Here is a 21,236-nt window from a genome sequence, read left to right on the forward strand (position 1 = left end):
TATGGATTTGTTCTCCCTGGTCATATACGCATAAACAATAGGAATCCACCTAGAATTGTGGCGAGTGTTACCTAACGTGGTAGGGAGCACTCAGTGCTTGTAAAATACCCCTCACACACCAAAAGGACCCTTGATGTCATGCTTCATCATTGGGGTCTTCGCACCCCTCTACGGGATGCGGGGTGCTACTACCTACGACTACGCGGGAGCACTTACTTAATGACTATGTGTGGTGCATGTGAGGGTTTTATAAGTGCGTGAGTAGTGAGGTTATAATAAAGTGAGTGAAAGGTTAAAAAGGAACTGGCTCATGGGGTAGGCAGAATTTTTTTTTAATGAGCCCCGAGCTGCTCCTCTTAAAAGGTGTCGTCGGAGGTACTCAAGCAGTACTATGTGCATTACCTCCTGTGTGTGTCAACATGTTTCATAGTCGTAACTCCTTCTTCAGGACAGGGTACACAAATCCCCACCTTACTCACGTATTACTAAACAAAATGTTGTTAAGTCTAAAAAGTGAAATGTAGTGCAGGCTACAATGTTCCTACAAATTTTTGGCGAAAAACGTTTCTGCAATTAGCGAAACCTGTAAAGGAAGAGGACACATTTTTTTTTCTGGTAATCCGCTCCTTCTACATTATGAGGTATAGTGACCGGTAGAAAAATACATGATTATGTATATATATATAGTGAGGACTGCGATCACTAGACACATGATGTCATCCTACTCGTGATAGAGTGCCCTGTGAAAAAAGAAAAAACGAGGACAGGACACACAAACATGTAACATAAATCTTACGCTCTAATTGTTAACATTTTTGTTCGTTTTTGTGGCTTATTGGTAACAGGGAAAAGTGATTTAGCCCAGTCAGAAAATCCTACTTGTTGTTTTCTTTATTCATATAGGGATGACTACCAGGGCAGTAAAGGTCCGAATAAATGAACATAAAAGCAACGTGAGGTGCAGGAAGAGCACCACCAAGATTGCCACCCATTTTGTGGACACACAACATTGTGTCAATGACCTGTCATGGACCATAATAGAACAACTGCCAACTGAGACCGGCCTTTTTGAAAAAGAACAACAATGGGTTTTCCGTCTGGGTGCCCATATTTCAGGCCTCAACGATGACATACCATGGGGGCAGCTAATCTGACACAACAATGCAAAAATATCATGGGGCTAGCTAACCTGACACAACAATGCAAAAACAACCAGAACTGAGTGTCACCTCTGGTGAGACATTAAGAGGGCAACCATTGTTCCCCCTAGCCTAATCTCCATCTGATGACTCCTTTAGGAATGATTAACAAACGTGTCCCTGTGACCATCCCCGTAGGTGCAATAGGTATTCTTCCATGCACCCCTATACTCACTGAATGACCTTCCAAGAACTCATAGGCAGCCATATAGGCACATCTCTTGCCACTTATTGGGCCATGACGCATGAGAGACGATACCTCTGACGTTCTAAGGCTACTTCGTTTATTCTGTTTCTTCTTTGTAGGTATCGCCTATATTAAAGCACAAAGTATTTCATTGACCAAGCTTTGTCTATTTACTTGGGTCCCCTCAAATAGAAGACATCAGTATCGCCCATAATCACACACGTAGTGTTACATTTACCAAGCCTTGTTTGCTTGGTTTCCCTCAAAAAGCAGACATCAGCAACACGCATGCGCTGGGACAAACAAACGTCCCGTTTCCGGCACATGCGCGGTAGACTCAGCAGCACACAGGCAATGCGCATGGTCCGAACAGCAGAGTGTTCCTCCAGGGCACATGCGATTTACCCGAGAACGGCCCACGTCACAAGATGCGGCTCCTAACTAGTACAAACGGCACAACTGGCCAGCCGCTTTACCGGACAGCCCAAAATGGGCATATCCGGCAAATTACATTAAGTGGCACTGGGGTGGTCATTGAAATCCTCCTATAAAAATGAAGACCTGCATGCAGCCACTGCACTCTCAGCGGAGCCACGTACGGGGCAGGCAGGAGACATTACCTCCGAGTATTCGTGAGTATGACAACATGCAGCAACTGGGGAGCAGTGGACAACTGATGTAAGTAAAAACAAAACCCTAAAACTTCTCAATCATTCACAGGCAGCCATTTAGCGCGATGGTCCCCTATGTATTGAGGCTCAGGAGGCACCAATAAAGAAAACAACAAGTGGCTTTTCTGACTGGGCTAAAACACTTTTCCCTGTTACCAATAAGCCACAAAAACGAACAAAAATGTTTAAAATTAGAGCGTGTGATTTATGTTATATGTTTGTGTGTCCTGTCCTCGTTTTTTCCTTTTTTCACAGGGCACAATATCACTAGTAGGATGACATCATGTGTCTAGTGATCACAGCCCTCACTATATACATATACATAATCATGTATTTTTCTACAGGTCACTATACCTTATAATGTATAAGGAGTGGATTGCCAGAAAAAAAACTTTGTCCTCTTCCTTTACAGGTTTCGCTAATTGCAGAAACGTTTTTCGCCAAAAATTTGTAGGAACATTGTAGCCTGCACTACATTTCACTTTTAAGACTTAACAACATTTTGTTTAGTAATACGTGAGTAAGGTGGGGATTTGTGTACCCTGTCCTGAAGAAGGAGTTACGACTCCGAAACATGTTGACACACACAGGAGGTAATGCACATAGTACTGCTTGAGTACCTCCGACGACACCTTTTAAGAGGAGCAGCTCGGGGGCTCATTAAAAATAAATTCTGCCTACCCCTCGAGCCAGTTCCTTTTTAACCTTTCACTCACTTTATTATAACCTCACTACTCACGCACTTATAAAACCCTCACATGCACCACACATAGTCATTAAGTAAGTGCTCCCGCGTAGTCGTAGGTAGTAGCACCCCGCATCCCGTAGAGGGGTGCGAAGACCCCAATGATGAAGTTTAGTAATACGTGAGCAAGGTGGGGATTTGCGTACCCTGTCCTGAAGAAGGAGTTACGACTCCAAAACATGTTGACACACACAGGAGGTAATGCACATAGTACTGCTTGAGTACCTCCGACGACACCTTTTAATAGGAGCAGCTCGGGGGCTCATTAAAAAAAGATTCTGTCTACCCCCCAAGCTAGTTCCTTTTTAACCTATCACTCACTTTATAACCTCACTACTCACGCACATATAAAACCCTCACATGCACCACACATAGACATTAAGTAAGTGCTACCGCGTAGTCGTAGGTAGTAGCACGCCGCATCCCGTAGAGGGGTGCGAAGACCCCAATGATGAAGCATGACACCAAGGGTCCTTTTGGTGTGTGAGGGGTATTTTACAAGCACTGAGTGCTCCCTACCACGTTAGGTAACACTCGCCACAATTCTAGGTGGATTCCTATTGTTTATGCGTTCTCTTTCAATTGCCTTGTTCGCTTGACACATGTCTACACAGATGTGTACAGCTCCTTCACTGGCCCTTTGGGTTCTACCACTATTGTAGAAACCCATGGCATTGGACTAGTGGAACACTCAATGACATCATGCTTGAGTAAGTATTCAATTTCTTTTTCAACAGCTTCCTCCATGAGAGGCCATCACTTTTACCACCCAGCAGCTTTGGTGGTGTCCGCTTTAGGTACGGATGGCTCTGTCAGCACAACTCCATGCACTTCTTCACCCAACACTGTGATATGATGACTCTCATTAATCAGTAAGCAGATGAACATTTCTTGTATCTGGATTGCTTTGTTTGTAGATGTCTCTTTCTACTGTCTCACATGGATGATCTCTGTTTCGCAGGACTTATTTTCACCGCATTATCGTTTAATTCTCTGTCGCTATTTGCTGCTCTTTTAATACCTGGTTGTATCCGCCTTTAACTTTATCACTTCGTATGATGTATGGCTTTAGGATGCATACCTAGGCTTGTCCTCTCTTTACGGCCTTAGCAGCAGGTTCTTGATTAACAATGTGTAGACTTCTCAGTGTAGCTGTCGTCACCTTCAAATGTTTTACGCAAGCTAGAGTTGCGCTTTGACTCGGAAAGCACTGTCGATCTTCAGGTTACTTATCCTCAATCTCATCGCCAGTTGTAGCATCCTCCCCAGCATGGGTATTCTCCAATGACTATGCCACACACAGAGCTTGGTATTAAATGTCTTTATTTGTCTGCGTGTAACCACAAACTTAATATGCTAACACTGCATTTACTTCATTATGCTCTAACCCCTACATCACAGTTCTATGGAGTTCATCAGGAATTAAAGGGTTCTGTCATTGCTAACTCACACGCCACTACATAACCAAAATTGCAGTCCCAGTTGTCAGTGGATGTGAATGAAAAAGGTTGATTTGTTGCATATTTGTGGTTATTGTGAGAGTTTGATGACTGAGAGGCTGAAGAGAAACAGGTAATGATGAGGGGAAGAAGAACAAAACATTGCAGAAAAGAGGGATATTAATTGATTTCAGAAAAGGAAATGAAGAGTTGTGACCCGAATATAGGAGAAATTGGTGAGACTAGAGCACAGGCAGTGAAAGAGTGGAATAAGAATGGGACTGCAGGAGAGGAAAAAGAATGATATATGGGAATGCAGGAGCAAAACGTATAGGCAGCAGAAGAGAAAGAGGCACAAGTGCAGGCGTGGCTGGTGGGGCGGGGCAGGGGTGAAAAAATAAATAAAACCACTCACCTTGCGCTTGCGGCGATGCGGCAAGAAAAAGGTAAGTGCTTTTAATAATTTGTTTATTTAATTGCACCCATCCCGTCATCTGTCGACTTCCCCCTGCCCCACCCAAATGCCCCGCGCCTCCACACCAACTGGCCCACCCCTCCCTGCCCACTGTCCACTGCCCCACCACTCTTACCTGTGCCGGCCGCACCTGCACAAGAGCTGGCGGTACACAGACAAGGAGAGAGAGGGAGATGAGACTTTAGGGACCATAGAAGAGTGTTAAAGACCTCAGAGTATAAGGGTGTGTCTGAGACCTCGTATGTGGAGAGACAAGCAATGGAAAGGTACATGGGAGAGCTGGATGCAAAAGAGTGATATTTGAGAGATCTAGTGGCTTATAAGAAAGAAGAGTTAAAGACCTAAAGGTAAGAGAGAGAGAGAACAAGGCTGAAAAATGGATAGCGATAAATAGACAAACAGAGAGATAACACTTGATGGCAGGGAAAGACAGACCTAGTAATTTGAGGATAAACCTGATAAAGGAAATTAGACATAAGATCTACTACGGAGCACAATAATTATGGTGCAAAAAAAGATTGCGAGACATGGGAATACAAGAGCAACACCACTACGTCGCCTTCTCAACGACCAGCCAGATCAGCGATACCACCACAAAACATGCGATAAGGTGCGTTAGCAGCAAGAAACTAATACCTGCACTGACCTGGTGCAAAACCGGACGGCAGCGTGCACCACAAAAGGGAGCCCAGCCCATAGCTGCAACTGAAGAACAACTGATGTCATGGAGCTACTGATCATGCAGCTCGGAGCCCCAATAGGCCAACAACATCCACCGCCACCACCCCCAGGACCGCCATCATCCCCCGGACCTGTCCTGCACCACCCCCACGGGCCACCACAGAGGCATGGCAGACACAGACCGCGGACCTTCAGAAGACGCACCAGCCTCACAGACATGACACCAGAGTATGTCATTGCCCACTACAGGCTCAAAAGGACAACCATCCTCCACATCCTGAACATCATTGCCCACAGGCTGACGGTACCAACACAGCAGACAACCAACATCTCTCAAAGCTGCTGGCTGTGCTGCATCTGTTGGTCTCTGGTACCTTCCAACGAACAACCACCAGAGTCAGAGGAGTCTCACAGCCAGCCCTATCAAAGTACCTCACAACTGTCCTGGATGCCATCATCAGCTTGGTACCCCAGTACCTATACTTCCCCCACAGTGCGCAGGAACAGCTGGAGACCAAGCAAGGCTTCACGCCATAGCTGGATTACCGCATGTTTTGGGGGCAATAGACTGTACACATGTCCTACTTGTGCCCCCTGCTGACACTGCACACAATTACCGCAACTGAAAGCACATGCATTCCATCAATGTGCAGGCTTTAGTGGACCACCGGGGACTCTTCACCAATGTCGTCACGAACTACCCAGGCAGCGTGCATGATTCCTTCATCTTCCGACAGTCCATCATCAACTTTGCGCTTCTAGGATGGCACCTACGGAACAGCACTGCTAGTTGGTAAGTACCAAATGAACACACCACACACCTCAACTTCACAATCATGCAACTCACAACTCTGGGAATGCACACGTTACAAACTCACTTACAACAAACAACATGCCCACCCACCAGACAACTCAGCACAACTTACTGTGGGAACCTGGGCTAGCCATATACACAAGCCATCAACGGCATGGCACCTCAGCCACACAATAGCAGTTTTTTGGGGAGAGGTGGGAATCAGGCATGTGCGAAGGAGGCAAGTGACCCATGAATAAGCATGTACACAATGCCAAGTGTGGCGTGGATGTGCTGGCCAGACTGCAATATGCCGACCACACACATGTCCATGTCGACACACACCGCTGGTGTTTCAAGTATAGTGGACAGTGGACGCAACCATGTCACCCCAGTCAGTGGGGAAGATTGTGGAAATGTAGCTTGTTACGTCCCCCCCCCCTGTAAGCGGGAGCAGAGTGGGCTGGCCTGGCGTACACCATGCCAGCGTAAGAGCGTAAATAAAAAGCACGTAGCTCTGGGCGTGGTTCTCTTCCGGAATGCCCAACGTGCCTGCTAGGGCGGTGCCTCTCACCCAGCCACGAGGCCGACACCGTGAGCGGGGTTGCCTGCGATCCTGTGCGCCTGCTGCACCCCGGGCCGCTGGTCCCTGAGCCCGTCTTGCCCACCCCTGCGCACTCAGGCCGCAAAGCCCAACTGCCGACACTAGCGTGTGTCGGAGAGGGTCACCACATGCCCGTGCAAGCTCTGGGCCCGAGGCCCACGACCTTAGCAGCTTCCTCGGTCCATCACGGCCTCAGCGACACAGGCCTGCAGAACTTCATTCTCGCTGACGTACTCCACCAGCATACACAGCGGACAAGTAGGACACACATTTGGAACTGAGTCTTGATTACACAATGGCAGAGAACATTTTTTAAGGCTGAGGTTATGTCACTATACTCCCTTCAATGTGGTGCCACCAAGGCTGTGCATAGGACTCGCACCAAACGTGACTGTGGACACTTGTTGACTGCGGCCTTCGGCCTACACAGCGGTCCTGCAGGCCTCACACCAATCCAATGCAGTCCACCACCAGCAGGACACGGCATCGTCGCTGGCTAAACACATGCTCAGCTCTAGTGCCACTACATATGTCACCCACAAATCTAATACAAATGCTATTCCAACGTTGTGTGTTAGAGATCCAGGAGGAGATGGCTGGACAGCGGTTACCCCGCGCTGACTGCTGCCTCCGTCCGACACTGCAGCCAACTAGGTCGCATTTTGGAACTGAGTCTTGATATCTTCATGGCAGTGTACATGTCACAGTATGCAAGGAGATAAGTAAGGGGAAGACGCGCTTCAGTTCGGAGGTGAAAAGGCTCACCTTTACGGAGGTGATGTAACGCTACCAACAACTGTACTGGTGCCACTGGCTCTGTGCAGCACATGCCTACCACACGTGGCAGTGGGCCCCTGATGACCGCTGGATCTGGCACACACTGCGGTGGAGTAAGTCACACATTTTGAACTGAGTTTTGCCCTCTACATGTCAGAGCCAATGTCATCGTACAGACCTCATCGCAGGCTGCACCCCCTTCCAGCTCTGGTGCCCCTGAGTGTGTGCCCTGAAATTCATGTTCGATCTCTGTTTGTACATCGGTGGCGTCTGGGCACATGGGCTGGAGGTTGTCTTCTTATACATGTAGCTGATACTGACAATGTGGAAAAGTGGAGTCTGTAGCATTCAACTCCGCCTTTTGCCTGTTCCTGCTTGCTTCTGCCTTCTGCATCATGCCTTAGAGGGACACCTTCGACTGTCCTCCGCAACCCTTTGCGATATCCCCCTTGGACATGTACACGCTCAGCTCATGTGGCCCTACCTCAGTGCACCGCAAGTCACCATCCCGTGGCTGTGTGCCTGTGCCGGCCGCTGTGCATCCGGGGCCACAAACTCTGTGCTGCTCAAGTCAGGGACACATGATGTCCGTACCTTGTGCTGCTAATTGTCTGCTCACTGTTGTGGTTGTTGCCAGCACCACCCAACCCCTGACTGGTGGCTTACACTACCCAACACCCATCCAGCACAGGCGTCACTGGAGCTGCAACCCTGGTAATGAAAGGGGCCGGACGCACGTGCCCATAGCTAGTCCCACAAAGTCACTCAGTGTGTCCGTGTGGTCATTATGTATGCATGAGGGACCGGGGCCATTCAACATTACATTGTGCTGTGTACAGCGTGCGCAACCATGTCACAGCAGGCAATGGTGTAGACCTGGGACATTTAACCGTGTCGTATCTTCATGTGTGCGTAATCTGGTGGACAGGCGTACAACAGTACTGCGTAGAGGTGTGGATCCTCCACACGTGGATCTGGGTGCCGTTCAGCGTGGGCCTTGCCAAGGATGTGGCTGATGCGGGTGTCTCTGTTGTAGTGTCTGCACCACCCGTCCCACAATTGACAATGTTGCTATGTGACATGCCCCCAGTGTGAAGTGGTTGGCCGAAGGTGTACATGGGGGAGGGCATGCAAGCTCTGGGTCAGGGATCACACATGCCAACTGTTGTGTGTGTCGCTATTAGTGCAGCATGAGTTAATGATGTACCCTCAACTGCATGTCGAGTGCAGCCAGGCAGGTGCTCTACATCTGTGACAGACCTGTCCTTGCAATTGGCCTACACACATGTGGCCGGCCACATTCTGCGCAGCATCATCACTGTGTCGTACTCAGGCTTGTAGACATGCGCAGACAGGCATGTCAATGGTGTGCCGTAGGGGTGCATGTGATGTAATCGCGCTGCGCACACTAGTGAATGTACTCGGGGGAGGTGCAGCAGTGAGGCTACGTAGTACACAGTGATGCAGCTCATGTGCAACATGCAGTACATGTCAATCAGAAATCACTAGGTCACAAATATCACACACCAATGAGCCAGTGATCCTTCCAACACATCATGCAGTACATAGTGGTGACTCATGTCTCTCTGCACTGTTACAGGTGACCAAGGATATGCAGTCTGCGCTTAGATGATGACACCCCTCCCTAGCCCTGAACACACAACCCCAGAGGCAGTACAATGTGGCCCACAAATGCACCAGGGGCATCACGGAGCGCACATTTGGTGTGTTCAAGTCACGTTTCAGGTGCCTGAATGTCACAGGTGGTAAGCTCCTGTACAGCCCAGAACTCATGTGCAAGATGATCATTGCTTGTTGTGTGTTACACAACATATGTGTACGCAGCAAGGCCCATGGATACAAGTGCCAGATGCACTAGACGATGATGATGAAGATGAGTCAGGTGGACCACACCCAACTGCAGCCGCAGCAGGAATAGCCCGTAGAAACTACATCATTGACAATTGCTTCTCTGGTTGACGTCACATTGTGTGGGTCCTTAGCAGTCATGGGACAGTACATTGACTGACCACAAGCACTGCATTTGCTAATAAAAGCATTCCGATACACATTCCCTGCATGCATGTCACTCATCTCTACAGGCACTTCACTCAGACAAGTGTGGGTGTGACTGGCTGGGTCACCTCTGTGCAGTGAAGCTGTTTCTGGTGTCACATATTTGGACTGTCAGTTCTGTGTGTCACAGTTGTTAAGGTTTCCCACTCTTCAGCGTTTCACATGTGTCCAAAATCATTCCATTTTGGCTGTCATATGTGGCCCACAAGTGACAACAGGGATTCTTTTATGAACTGATATGTGCCGCCATGATGCAGGGATGCACCTTGTGTCTCGAGTCCCACAACATGGGCAACATGTACGTAAGGGGGAGTCACTGAACCTACATTAGTCCATGCTTTCATTCTTGTTTGATCATGGACATGGCACATCGGTGTGTAGGGGGGGTTATTTGTCCCTCTGCAATCTGAGGGGGTGATGCAGTTTCACGGTGTGTACCATGTTTGTTTCCGCATTGGTGCAGGTTACATACTGAATGCATGTCGATGTACATTGTGGCTGTTTGTGGGGAATTGCCTATCTGATTTGGACAATGGTCTTTTGTTCTGCGTCACAGCTGTGGGGTTTTGCTAGCACGTTGTCATCTCACCGTTTATTTACTCTGCTTTTATGGTGCATTTTGCGATGGTTATCAAACGTTCTTGAGAATATGCCTAAATGTGTCTAAGCTGTTGTTTCCTGACGAGAGCTATTTTCAAGTGGCAAAGGTCTGGTAACTCTGTGGATCTTGCTTGGCAGGCAGGTAACTACCTGATGCTACTGACCGACAAAGCACACCAAGGTACTGTTAAAATAGAATTCTGCCTGAAGGAGAAATGTGATGTAGACAAGTTTACGCGATCTTGCATTCGAAGCCAAGCTGCAGGGCCAGCAGAAAGAGAAAATCTAATGTGTTAACCGGAAGTAGGGTTTGTAAAGTCCATCTGCTAGGCCATGAGTACTCCTAAACATTCTCTCAGGGGCCGCAAAGTGTGGTCTGTGGTGTGCCCGTGGGCCGCATTGAAGCCAGCATGGTGGGAGTGGGGATTTGTGAGGTGAGGGGTTAAGGTGGGCGCTATCCTAGCAACCTTCTCTTGCGTTTAATTGTATGAACTATAATGGGTGTCCATGTATAATACCCAACCCAAACCACGCAGACCGTTTTGTGTGACAACTGACTTGCCTCTTAGTTCACTTTTGACATTGTTGTCAGGGTGGGTGGAGGCATGAATGTTTATACATACAATTTTTATTTTTATTTTGAAGAGCCTTTATCGTATTTTTGCACTTTTGTTGCAAAATGTTTTGTAAAAAATAATGCGTTTCTAAATTTAATTGACGCAGGACACCTTATTTGCTTCTTCTCTTTTACTTCAGCTAGTGTACATAAACGCTTGCCGTTTATTTAACATATTTCTAAATGTTACTGCCTATCAAACAAACAGCAGCCCAGTGCAGTTGTTCTATTGGGGGCCGCATGTGGCACCGAGGCCGTGCTTTGAGTGTCACTTTGCTAGGCAAACATGTTTCTTCTTGATCTTGGGCCACCACAGGGTAAAGTCCAATGTCCATTTTGAGTCAATGAACAGAGCGCAATAAATTTGTGTGCATTTTTTATATAGCGCAAACTCGACCCGAAGACATCAGAGCGCTTTACATGAGCCCCGGTTGCATTACAGAGGGACACATCCATTTTTAGGCACGGGGAGGTTAAGTGATTTGCCCAGAATCACAGGACGTTTGAGCCTCACCCGAGACTTGAACCTGATTCACCAGCTTCAGGGTTGGCCGCTCTAACCCTTAAGCCAGATTGGGGAGTGTGTGGGGGGGGGGGGGGGGGGGGGACTTTTTTCTCATACTTTCTGTCACCAAATATTACCGATATTATGACAAAAATGGATATTATACCTTTAATGTAGGTCATTTGTCTTTGTTGTAATCTATTAGCATATAGTAAGTTTCCATTAAATTGACAATACACTAGAAATTAATTGCACCAAGGAATGCCAATCTTTTGTTGACAGAAATACATTTACTGGTGAATTCCATGGTTAGGAACCTGATTTAGAGTACATCGATAATGGAAAATCCTCTCCTTTTGGACAGCTGTGCTCACTTCTCTCTCTGAGGAACCTCCCCTGAGAATAATTACATTCACTGTACTAGGAGGAATAATTCAGCTGCTGGATTTACCAATATGCGAGCCTTATAAAAATGATGTAATCATTTCTCTATAGTCAGATTTTCTATTACCAGCCAAATCTAAATCTGGCCCCCACAAGTTTTTATTGCGAATCTGCTTCATGGGTTGTTAAAGGATCACACATGAAATAGATATTTTCCATCCAGTGCCTCCTCCACACTGCTGAAAGATTAGAAGACCTTTCCTTTTGTGTAATCAATATACTGCGTGACTGGAGAAAAGTGGATCAGGCTTTGGGCATTACAGTGAAATTTTAACATAGTGCCATTGGAGAGATAATCAATATCATCCATTTATTGCTTTTGTAATGTACTACTAAATCCAAGGTTACTTCACAGAGATCCATTGAGCTGGCAGAGCAAAGACGTAAACCAGACAGAACATTTCAATGTATTCTAATCTTTAGAGTAAATACAATTCTTTATGCTTTGTATTGGTTTATTAAAGTTAGACTTCACATGAAACATTAGAAGGAAGAAGTTCCAAGGGATAAAGTATTTTTCTTATCCTAGAAGTTAAAGCTAGTTTTGTAAGTCTGGTCATAAACATCTGGTTGGGTGGTGAGAGATAAACAGTTTGGAAAGGTGTTCTTGAACATTGCTATATGATGATGAAGATGTATAAAGTATTTATAAAGTGCATATGTGGGAGACGTGGCTAAGATTGAGTTCACCGTGGACACAGTGTAAGGAGTTCCACCAGCAGCCCCTTTCATTATCCCGCATAATCCACCACACACCCAGTCCATCTCTAGCAAGAACGTAGAGGACTGCATAGGTGGGCTCTGCTGTCAACAAGGAGCCAGCGCACCAGCTGAAATCAGCCCCAGATGTCAGAGACGATGGCTGGATGCCCACATTAGAGACTAGGGCTCAGGGTTGCTCTGGGCGATTCCTGGTTTAGAATCCGTGCATGTGGCAGGCTCTGAAAGTGGTGTGCAGGTGTGGGGCGGCGACATTGGGGACCGCTTAAGAGATGCAGTGGTTCCCATATGCCGCCGGCAGATCAAGCAAGCGCGAGTGACGCAGGTGAAGAGAGGAATTCTGCAGTCCGGGACTCTACCTGGTAGGGCCAGTGGCATGGGAGATGGAAGGGTGGGCCCCTCCTGACTGGCATACCAGACAGAGTGGACAGACGTGGAGGTGAACGAGGTGGACTCCCTCTATTGACCTGCACCCCGAACAGGTACAGCTGGAGGGTGCGGGCCATGAGGTGCTTGCAGGACACCCGCACTCCTTGTGAGGCAAGTGAGTGTGCGGTGGACAGGGCAGGCTGGCCCCCGCCCAAGTTCCTTGCGCTGAAAGTGACAATCTCAGAGGCCTGGGGGTGAAACAGAACTCACGGTGCTCCATATGGAGGAGGAGCAGATACCAGAGGCACTTGAGTGGCCCAAAGCCCTATTTGGGTCGAGACTGGTAGTCACTGCCCAGACAGCGTTGAACCCAAGCGAGGCTGAGAGAGGGCCTCATAGAGGTAGAGGCTCCTGGCTATACTACAAGGAAGGTACAACGATCTGAGGGACCACAGCTTCGTAAGTGCGCAGCACACTTGGTCAATGCGTACTACGAACATGACCTATCGGGTGTTGTAGGAGGTTCCCCCACGCCGATCACGGAGGTGGGGAGGCTGCTGCTCCTGATGCCTTCTGCAATGGTCTAATCCAAGGAACCAAAGGTAGCATCACTGCCATCCAGGTCTGTAGCTAATATGCTCATGGCCCATTCATCAGGTGACATGCTGCTGAGCTAGTTGGAGTCCTCACTGGAAAAACATATAGGACAACTTGAGCGAATCCTTTTGGCGATACAGGACACCAAATCCACTCTAGAGGTGAAAATTGACTCAATAACCATAGAGGTAAAACAGCTGTGGGTAGACCACCAAAAACTGGTGGATCGCTTAGACAACACTGAGTCAATGCTGAACTCAATGTGCCCCACGGTCAAGGAGATGTAGAGCCAGCTGCAAGACTTACAAACAGAAGTAAAGGAACAAAAGTCGGCGGGCGAAAGACGTGGAGAGCCGAACCAGGCGTAACAACATCCACTTGTTGGAAATACTGCAACAGTCAGAAGGTCCTAACATGGAGCTTTTTCTCGAGAAGTAGCTAACAGACAATGTTCTGGCTTGTCAGCTTCCTAAGTATTTTTCTTTAGAGAGTGTGCATTGCCTACCAGGGCACCCTATGCCTCCGGGAGCGCACCGCAACCTGTAATTGCCAGATTCCTTCATTATCATGGCAGGGAACTTATCCTTCAACTTTTTCATACGAAAGGCCCCTGGTGCTACGAGGACGCGACAATCATGGCATACCAGAAATATATGGAGGAGGTACAAAAGCACCGTAACTCCTATGGATCCAGAGAGCAGCAGTTGAGAACAATTGGCATGAGGTACACCCTTCTCTTCCCCACTATACTGTGTTGTGGAGGAAGACAAAGCACATTTCTTCCAAACTTCAGAGGAGGCCTGGAGATGGGTACAGTCAAAGGGGGCTCCCATCCAGTAAGACAGAGGTCCTCTGGCCAACCCCTGGGCATGAGAAAAATTGACCAAAAGATGTGGAAGGAAATCTGCGGTCACCCGGCGGAGGGTACAGAGGCCAGAGAAAGGGCCCAGGTGGTAGCGTAGGTACTACAACACAACAAAAATCATTTCACTGCACTACAGTTGGAACATGCATCAGACTCCGAGGCTGAAACCCCCAGTCTGGGTCCTCAGAAGGGATCCATAAACGGAATCTAGCACATTTTTCCCTACATAAAGGTCTACATAAACAATGAACTGCCATTTATTGAAAACCATGTTAAACAGAGATCTGTCTGTTAAGAAAATACTTAGCACCAGGGTCAAATGATCAAAGAGGCAATGTGAGTGGGCAGGTTACCATCAGCGCATGAGGGTGGGCTTGCAGTTTGCTGACGGCAGCTATGTTATTGGGATACAACCTTATATTGAATATGCTTTACAATTTACACCTGTTTTTAAACATTATACCAGTACTGATTTGACGGTTCTACATATCTGATAGGATCTATGTTCTGGCCCATGCTCAGGGAGTAACTTCCCATGCATGCATAGCTGAAGTGACAAACCTTTAGCAGACTGCAGGGCAGAATGTGATATCAGAGACTTTTCAACCTAGAGATTTCTCGTTTTGTAGTCGATCAGTGACTATCCAAACTGTAGTGTGCATCTGTGTGCTTCTCCAATCACCATCATTTCCACATTGGACATGATCACTTATACATACCTGTCCTGCAGCTAATGGTAAATGTTGATATGTATAAAAACAGGCTTCGATCCTTTATAAAGGGGCTCTAGAATTTTGACCTGGAAGCCCACAGAAACAGTTGCCCACAGCCCTCCTTCATGAGCAAATGAAGTACTTCAGTCCGTCATGTGACACTCTGCTCAGTCCGCAATGTAAATCTGCAAACAAATAAGCGTTGCTAAGCAAAGGAGGAGGCACAAATATATAGTGTTTTGCAAACAGGCTTTTAAGAGAGATCAGATGGTTTTGGGAGGATAGAGGGGGTACTCAGTACAGGGGTCTGAGATCATAAGAAGGGAAGGAGAGATGATCTTTAGTTTTTACAAAAATATAAATAGTTTAGGCTGAGAACACAAGCTGATCAATAGGTTCTCAAATTTCAAGCCAAGATGTGAAGAAGAGGCTCTAAACATCATAGAAAGACATCCTTTAGGCATGGTTAGCATAAGAAACAAAACATGGTAGGAACAATAACAATTATGCTGAGGCAATGGTTTACATTATCAATGGTATCCATGATCAGATGCCCAAATTAATCTAGTACAAATCACAGTAAATATGGATTTTTAGAATACTTCTTGACACCCCTTATATCAAAGAGCATGAGCCTAAAGATCAGAAGTCAAAGTGTCAGCCATGTTGTAGGCTGTTGTTTTCAACAGATGCTTTGTGATAAGTCATATCTGTAAATTGTATTACACAAGTGTAATCTCACGTAGATCCTGATTATTATCCTCCCCACAGAGTGCATAATTTCCTATTTTCCTTACACCTACACTGAGCTCAAATTTTTTCTCATGCAAGACATGGTTCAAGCAGAAATGTCTTCAGGAGCTGTGAAACCAGCAAAACCTCCTCACAATACCCGGGACCAACAGAGCCCGATCTGGGGACCGCCTCTTCTCGCGAAATGCAGCAAGGTTGTGCAATGCCCTCCCGCTCTCACTTCGTCTAGAACCCAGCTTGCTGGCATTTCGAAAAAGACTTAAAACAGCACTGTTTCCCAAGACATAGATGAGTTAGCTCCCATACTTCAGATCCTTGTCTATCCCTTCTGTTCAACATCAAGCGCTGGGATGCTTTCGAGTAGCCATGCGCTATACAAGAACCTCTTCAATTCAATTCAATTCAATGTATGCCATATTTTCATGAGCTGGTGCCATTCAGAGCACGACTTACGGAAACTGGATGGGCGCTCATATCTTACGAGATTTTTGACCACAATGGCTTACTTCCTGTATGCTTGCCTCTCCACTGATTGGGAAATGGATAATCATGAGCAAACACTATGTGAAGTTATTTACACCTGAACAAAGATGGTGGAAACAAGGATCTCATGATAAAAACATTGCTAAAGTTCTCGTTAGATGCGTCAGAGTCAAGCTTAGCAGTCGATATTGAAGGATCGGTGCTGTGTTGAAGTCGAGACTCGCAGTGTTTTCTTCGGATCAGTGCTGCCTTTTTGTCGAACCTCGGAGTTGGGACCCGAGTTGTAGTCGAATCAGCACTGCATTGGAGAGCTGTGAGTCGGTTCTGATCAGCACAAAGGTGTCACTGCATTATTTTTTGTAGAAAACAGCTACAGCACCTACTTCTGAGGCCAAGGACAGGAGGGCACACCTCAGCCAAGGGTAGGACTCAAACATGGCAGAGCCCAGCAACACCAGCAGAGTTGCAAGATGTCTTATGTGACCCTGAGACTTCAGAGAAGAGGAGGCAAACCAACAAGTCCTTGGAGAAACTCAGGTTCAAGGATGTATAGAACAGATCTAGTCCTTCTCTCTCTCCGGGAAGAAGACGCATGCAGCAGGCCAACACAGCAAAGCACTTAACAAAGTGTCAGTTCCCCCTGCAGCACATCAGCTCTTCTTCCAGGCAGAAGGTCCTTGGTTCCATCACAGTTCTGATTTAGACGCCAAACTTCAAATCTCTATATTTTCCCAATTGGAAATTACACTTGAAAGATGTTTTAAGGGGTATTCAACCCTTACTTCGCAGCTTGAACTGCCCATTACCGTTTCTACGCATTTTTTACTTCGCAGGTATGATTACTTGGCATGCTTTTAGTATGCATGCTACTAGTACGCAAATACCATTACTTCACAAATAGGTTTCTTCGCAGGCTATCCACTTTGTTGTTTTGATTTTGAGGCGCTTCCGTTTACAGATAACGCAGTGCGACTCTGACGACCGGAAGTATAAGAAGAGAGGAACCACGCTTGAAGGTGAAGAGAGGCACCACAAGGGGAGAGAGGTAAGTGGGGCAGTGTAGTTTTTAGGATCATGCAGGGAGACTTTTAGGTTTTAGGGTTGTGTTGTGTAGTGTAGAGTAGTGTAGAGTAGTGTATTTGGGTTTAGGGTAGTGTCTGGGTCGTGAAGGGTAATGTATGGGAGTTGGGACAGGACTGGGGAGAGAGAGATCGCGCAGGGTGTAGTGGTTTAGGTTTTAGGGTAGTGTTGTGTAGTGTAGAGAAGTGTATTTGGGTTTAGGGTAATTTCGGGGGTCGAGAAGGGTAGTGTATGGGACAGGACTGGGGGTAGGGGGAGGGTTGTGCAGGGGGGGTGCAGGGGGTAGTGATTTAGGGTTCAGGGTAGTGATGTGGTGTTTGTGTAGTGTAGGGTGGTGTCAGGGGGATGAGGAGAGTAGTGTTTGTGTGTAGGATGCGAAATGGGGGAAGGGGGAGGGCCGTGCAGGGGGTAGTGATTTAGGATGTAGGGTAGAGGGTAGAGGTGCAGTATTTGTATAGTGTAGGGTAGTGTTGGGGGTTATGCAGAGTAGTGTAAGATTGTGGGGACAGGACTGGGGAAAGAGGGAAGGACAAGTAGGGGTAGTGTTTTAGGGTTTAGGGTTTAGGGTAGTGTAGTGGTGTATGAGTAGTGTAGGGTACTGTAGTGTTTGAGGGTTAGGGTAGTGTTGTGAATTTGATTATTGAGAAAGTGTAGAGTGTAGGGTGGAGACGAGCTTGCCGGTGGCAGAGGCAGGCTCAATCCTCTTGTGAACGCTGTGAATGATATTGCTTGGCGCTGATTCAAGAGCGTGGTTGCTAAAGCCATTACTGCTGTTTTAATTTCACTGCGTTAGCGATTACTGCTAGCTTTTAAAAAAAATCACTGTGCTCTAATTTTAAATTCTAAACTCACGCTATTGACTGTACATCATAGGGGCTGATTTGAGAGCCCGGTGGGGTCACTTACCTACTGCACTACCGCTCCGTTCCGCCGCGTCCATTGTGGGCATTTGATGCGGAGGGTGAGGAGGAGCCCAGCACTTCCGGGCTCACTGCAGACAGGTCAGCGCTCTAGTTGCCCCTCTCCGCTCCCTACTTAATGAGGGTGGGTCAGCGGCGCCGAAGGCGCGCCAAAGGCAAGCCCATCTGCGCCTGTCCGCGGCCGACCGGGGGCCGGGGCTAAAACCCCTGCTCAAACTAAGCAAGATCGCACTTACTACGGGAGAGATGAACTGTTACAACTTTGTCCACTGGTAATTAAGGAATGCAAACACTCCATGGGGGCATTGCAGCTGAGAAGCTGCATACACTGCCCCTTTAGGGGAAGTAAAGAGCCGGACTGTGGAATTGGCAATAAGACGCTCCTGGGTGGTCTATTGAACTGCAGGTCCCTAGGCAGGCATAGTATCCAGATTTGGCAGCTATTGACAGACGAACGGCTCGATGTACTGTTCCTGACAGAGACATGGCTGGGATCTAACTCAGACCCGGACATAGTAGAGGCCCTTCCCCCTGGCTACCCTATAGCCAGGATAGACAGAGCAACGGGAAGGGGAGGCGGGATAGCAATTATTAGCAAGATACCCTATGCAGCTTAGAACCACTAGCAGTAAATAACTGCGAGGCACGTCTTTTTGGGTTGAAGATAGGCCCTAAGTCCTCCATTACTGGGATCCTTATCTACCGTCCTCCTGGAGGGCTTGGCAATTTTAGTACGAGTCTTCAACTAGGGATTGCCCACCTGGCGGTTAGGCGGAGTAGGCTTCTTGTACTGGGTGATCTGAATCTTCATCTGGAGGACTCCTTGCACAAGGAGGCTGCAGAGCTGAGACAAGATCTGCAGACTATGCAGCTGGAACTCAAATCCTGTGCCCCCACTCATAAGCTTGGTCATCTGTTAGATCCAGTATTTGCCAGCTGGGAGTGGGTGGTGGTGGGCACACCGCTTCCAGTCCCATGGTTGGACCACTTCATGATGCCTTTTAATATTAACATAATTTCAGATGAATTGCAAAAGGAGGGACATTGGAATTATCCCTGTGGGAAATGGAAGACCTTCTCGCAGGACGCTTTTAGTAGGGTGCTGCGGGAAGGAGGCCCTCCAGGAGGGGCTGATAGTGAGAGTGCCAATGAAAAATTAGATGAGCGCATCCTGAAGGCTCTCAATGAGGTGGCTCCCCCATGGCTGATGAGACCTGACATTAGTCCTAGGAAATCGGCTCCTTGGTTCACCCCCGACTTGCAGACAGCTAAGACTGAATGCAAGAGATTAGAAAGGAGCTGGAGGAAGGGACTGGGAAGTCAGGAAAAGGAATTGTTTAGAATAGCCCATAGGAAATTTCAAGTGCTATTGAGAGGGGCCAAGGCTTCTCACTATAAAAACAGAATAGGGGAGGCGGAGAACTCCGCCAAGGAACTCTTCAGAATCTTTAAAGAGATATCTACGGTGGCCAGCTCCAATGCACCTGACAACAATTCAGTAGCCGAGTGCAACAGAGTAGCAGATTATTTTGCACAGAAAGCTAGGAACATCTGTGCCTCATTTTTGAGCTGTCCTGAGAGCGGTCTGGTCTTTGAGGAAGTGATAGGAGACAGTCAAGAGGGTTCGAGACTAGAACAGTTTACAGTCCACCCTCCGGAAACGCTGAAAAACATCTGCCTCAGCATTAAATCTGGGTCCCCAAAAGACCCAGCTCTGCCCAAGGTGCTAGAAGGTAGCCTGGTGGTTCTGGAGCCTTATGTTAGATATGTCCTGGAGACCTATTTCGAATCCCAGACACTACCAAGGGCCTGAAAAAGAGCGGTAGTCCTACCAATTAGGAAAAAACCCCAATGTCAGTCAAGACGTCCTAGAAAATCTTAGAGCTATTTCACTGCTGCTGTATGCAGCCAAGGTAGCTGAGAAGGTGGTGAATACCAAGCTGATATCGTTTTTGTAGGGGGATAATCTCCTGCACCCCTCTCAATCGGGTTTTCGGGCGGGTTATTCCACAGAAACGGCCCTTCTAAGAGCCACGGAGACCATCAGGCAAGGAGTGGACGCCGGGCACACCATGGCACTGATTATGCTTGATCTCAGTGCGGCGTTCGACACTGTGGCACATTTCACCTTGCTGCAGTGTCTGAACAAGGGGGGTGTGTTGGGCCCAGCTTTGGGTTGGCTGAAATCCTTCCTGACGGGCCGGAGTTTCCAGGTCCGGCGGGGTTCCTTTCTATCCACCGAGGTTGCTTTAGAGCAGGGGGTACCACAGGTCTCTGCCCTGAGCCCCACTCTGTTCAATCTGTATATGGCCCCCCTGGCTGAGGTGGTGCAGGCATATGGAGTGGAGTTAGTCTCTTACGCTGATGACACCCAGTTGTTGATATCACTATCCCAGGCTCCCTCGGCCGAGGCCTCCAACTTTAGGGCATGCATGCAGGAGCTTGCCTCCTGAATGAATAAAAACTGCCTAAAGTTAAATGGAGGAAAGACCAAGGTGATGGTGGTAGGTGGGAACTCACTCAGCTGGACGGATAACTGGTGGCCTCAATGCCTAGGCACCACACCCACTCCTTGTAAGGAGGCTAAGAATTTAGGGATATGGGTGGATCCCACCCTTTCCTATGAAGCTCATATTTGGCGGCTGGTAGGGAAATGCTTTGGTGTCTTAAAAACGTTAAATAAAACACTGGATTTGCTCCCCCTAGGGGCCAGAAAAACGTTGACACAAGAGCTTATCACGTCCCGCCTGGATTACGGGAACGTGCTATACTTGGGAGCATCTGAAAAGAATCTTAGCCGCCTACAAGTTTTAAAAAATGCAGCAGCTAGGTTGGTAATGAGATTACCTAGAAGAGCGGCTTCCAAGCCTACCCTGGCAGCCCTTCACTGGCTTCCTATCAAGAAACTGATCTTTTTCAAATCC

At 47.6% G+C, this 21,236-nt stretch overlaps 1 protein-coding gene across 1 annotated transcript in view; it reads left to right on the forward strand.

Moving 5' to 3' along the window:
* LOC147712353 (olfactory receptor 10A4-like) overlaps positions 1–21,236 on the forward strand; it is a 93,580-nt gene that overhangs the window by 62,702 nt on the left and 9,642 nt on the right. The window contains exon 2 of the mRNA XM_086919646.1: positions 19,335–20,071. Within this exon, the coding sequence (XP_086775772.1) occupies positions 19,335–20,071 (737 nt within the window). The remainder of the gene's footprint in view (positions 1–19,334; positions 20,072–21,236) is intronic.

Source organism: Lissotriton vulgaris, chromosome 5 (assembly GCF_964263255.1).
Source record: "Lissotriton vulgaris chromosome 5, aLisVul1.2, whole genome shotgun sequence".
In the NCBI taxonomy this organism is placed as follows: Eukaryota; Metazoa; Chordata; class Amphibia; order Caudata; family Salamandridae; genus Lissotriton; species Lissotriton vulgaris.